The sequence below is a fragment of the Chenopodium quinoa genome, unplaced genomic scaffold, assembly GCF_001683475.1.
Source record: "Chenopodium quinoa cultivar QQ74 unplaced genomic scaffold, ASM168347v1, whole genome shotgun sequence".
Lineage (NCBI taxonomy): Eukaryota > Viridiplantae > Streptophyta > Magnoliopsida > Caryophyllales > Amaranthaceae > Chenopodium > Chenopodium quinoa.
In genome coordinates this window covers 2262089-2264774 of record NW_018743252.1, presented here as the reverse complement: position 1 = coordinate 2264774, position 2686 = coordinate 2262089, and the positions used below count along the sequence as shown (strand labels likewise).

Sequence of the window (2686 nt, the reverse complement as noted above, 5' to 3'; positions counted from 1 at the left end):
TTCAAGCTGAAACTCAAGAAGAAGTTCCAACTGAAGTACCAGTCAACAATGCTACACAAGAGAGGTTATATCCCATCAGAGACATTCAACCTAAGTGTTGGAAGAATTAGAAGTCATATCCAGTGGAAGCAATTATAAGTGATATTGCTAAAGGAACTCAGACCAGACCTCATCTTAGGAACTTTATGCGTTCTTATCCTCCATGGAACCTAAGAAGCATGTTAAAGCTTTGACTAATGCAGACTGGATTAATGCTATGCAGGCTGAATTGAACACGTTTGAAAGAAACAAAGTTTGGCATCTAGAACCTAGACCAAGTCATCAAAAGACTACAGGTCTCAAATGGGTTTACAGGAACAAACTAGATGAGCATGGTATTATTGTCATAAACAAGGCAAGACTAGTGGTTCAAGGATTCAATCAACAAGAAGGAATCAACTATGATGAAACATTTGCTCCAGTAGCAAGGTTAGAGGTTATTCACTTACTCATAGCTTTTGCTTCTTATATGGGTTTTTGGTTGTACCAGATGGACGTCAAGTGTGCTTTTCTAAATGGATTCCTTGAAGAAGACGTCTATGTGGAACAACCTCTTGGATTTGAAAATCCAGAGTTTCCAAACCATGTTTACAAGCTTGATAAAGCCCTTTATGGACTAAAGCAAGCTCCTATAGCATGGTATGAAAGGTTGTCCAAGTTCCTTTTGGACAATGGTTTTAAACGCGGTAAAATTGATAAAACTTTGTTTTTAAAATCAAAAGAAACTGACATCTTAGTTGTACAGATTTATGTTGATGATATATTATTTGGTGCAACTACTGAATCTTTGTGTAAGTATTTTGATGACCTCATAAAAAGGAGAATTTGAAATGAGTATGATGGGTAAGTTAAATTTCTTTCTTAGTTTGCAAATTAAGCAAACTGAAGAAGGGATCATGATCCATCAACAAAAGCACAAAAAGGAACTGATCAAGAAATACAAGCTTGAAAATGCTAAGAACAATAGAACTCCTATGGGTGTTGTAACTAAGCTTGATGAAGACTTATCTGGAACTTGCATAGATCAAACTATATACCGAGGTATGATTGGCTCTCTACTTTACTTAACAGCTAGTAGACCTGACATATCTTTTAGTGTAGGTCTGTGTTCCAGGTGCCAAGCAAACCCAAAGCAGTCACACCTGATAGCTGTAAAAAGAATCCTTCGTTACTTAAAAGGAACTAATGACTTGGGTCTCTTCTATTCTAGGAGTGACTCATTTGAATTAAATGGTTTTTACTGACGCTGACTATGCAGGTGACTTGGTCAATAGAAACAGCACTTCAGGTATGGTACAGTTTTTAGGACTGTGTTTAGTATCTTGGGGTTCCAAGAAACAAAACACAGTTGCATTATCTACAGCTGAAGCTGAATATATAGCTGCAGCAGCATGATGTTCTCAAATGTTATGGATAAAGTAACAGGTTAGAGATTTTGGTATTTTATTTTAATGTGTTCCTATTTACTGTGATAATACCAATGCTATATGTATTTCTAAAGATCTAGTTTAACACTCAAAGGTCAAGCACATCCAAATTAGGCATCACTTCCTAAAGGATAATGTGGAGGAAGGGAATATTAAGTTAGAATTTTGTCAAACTGAAAATCAAATTGCAAATATTCTAACCAAGCCCTTGAACAGAGAAAGATTTGAGAAATTAAGATTGGAACTTGGGATGATCAAGCTGGCTTGATTGTTTCTGAAGTTCCAAAATATATGGCAAAATCAGAAATAATGTAAAAAGAGCAAAAAGGACATCTAGCACAACCTTCGTGTTCTAAACATAGCTGAAGTGTCACTGTTTGTGAATTCTTGGAGGTTAGTTCACTAACACTTAAATGCGTGTGTGAGGAAGGTGTGCCTGTCGTAGGGGATCCTTCTCCTCTATGCCCAAAACCCTTTAAGAGCCTAGGACTTTGCACTTTTATAAGGTGTGTTAGGATTTGAATTGTTGATTATTTGGGAGACCTTTGAATTAGAGTTGATCCTATCACTATGCTTTTTTGTAAGAAACTAGTAAGGAGTCGCCAATGAGTTTTAAGAAGATCCATGAACCTCGTTCATGCCTTTCTCCCAAGTAGGGTTTAAGGGATATTTAACATGAATCATAAGTTTACCCATGCCCAAATTGGTCTACTTAACCAGTTCGGGAGCGAAGGTACTAAAATAACGTTCCCTTTAGGGGGGAATCGCTATTCTAGCCCTAGTGCGGCCTCTACTAGCTCTTCCTTTTTCACAATTTCATCACAAAACAATATATAGAATTTGATACCTAAAACTATGTTATTTGATTTTATTTACACACGTTAATCACATAGGAATTACATTACAACAAATGTCGTTATTCTTATTTATTCAAATTTGTGGAAGAACAAAAGTAAACAAGATTCGCCTTGGCTTATGTGATAAAACAATCAATTAATTATTCAAATTCTAGTATTTAATTAACGCAAGAATACTACGTGAAATAAATAATTAAAGTTTGTTTAAAATCATCAAACAGCACTAATTAATCAATTAAAATTATTTAAACAAGAAAAGAAAAGTGATTTATCTAAGTGCTTAGGAAACTAACCGCTCTACTTTGTATGCTTAGGTCTCCGTCTTACGTGTTTATGGACCTTCTTTCTTCTTCGTACCTCCAA

At 35.5% G+C, this 2686-nt stretch overlaps 1 protein-coding gene across 1 annotated transcript; it reads left to right on the top strand.

Moving 5' to 3' along the window:
• The first annotated feature begins 869 nt into the window (after nucleotides 1-869).
• On the top strand, nucleotides 870-1434 carry LOC110734841 (uncharacterized mitochondrial protein AtMg00810-like). Its single transcript, XM_021914984.1, has 2 exons — nucleotides 870-1140; nucleotides 1298-1434. Exons 1-2 carry the CDS (start codon nucleotides 870-872, stop codon nucleotides 1432-1434), a joined length of 408 nt encoding a protein of 135 aa, XP_021770676.1.
• Nucleotides 1435-2686: the final 1252 nt, after the last annotated feature.

What these genes read in the sequence shown, in the direction of transcription:
- LOC110734841 (XM_021914984.1), top strand. Translation starts at nt 870, where the DNA reads ATGAGTATGATGGGTAAGTTAAATTTCTTTCTTAGTTTGCAAATTAAG. An exon ending in TGACATATCTTTTAGTGTAG is followed by an intron (nt 1,141 to 1,297) that starts GTCTGTGTTCCA and finishes CTGACTATGCAG; the next exon opens with GTGACTTGGTCAATAGAAAC.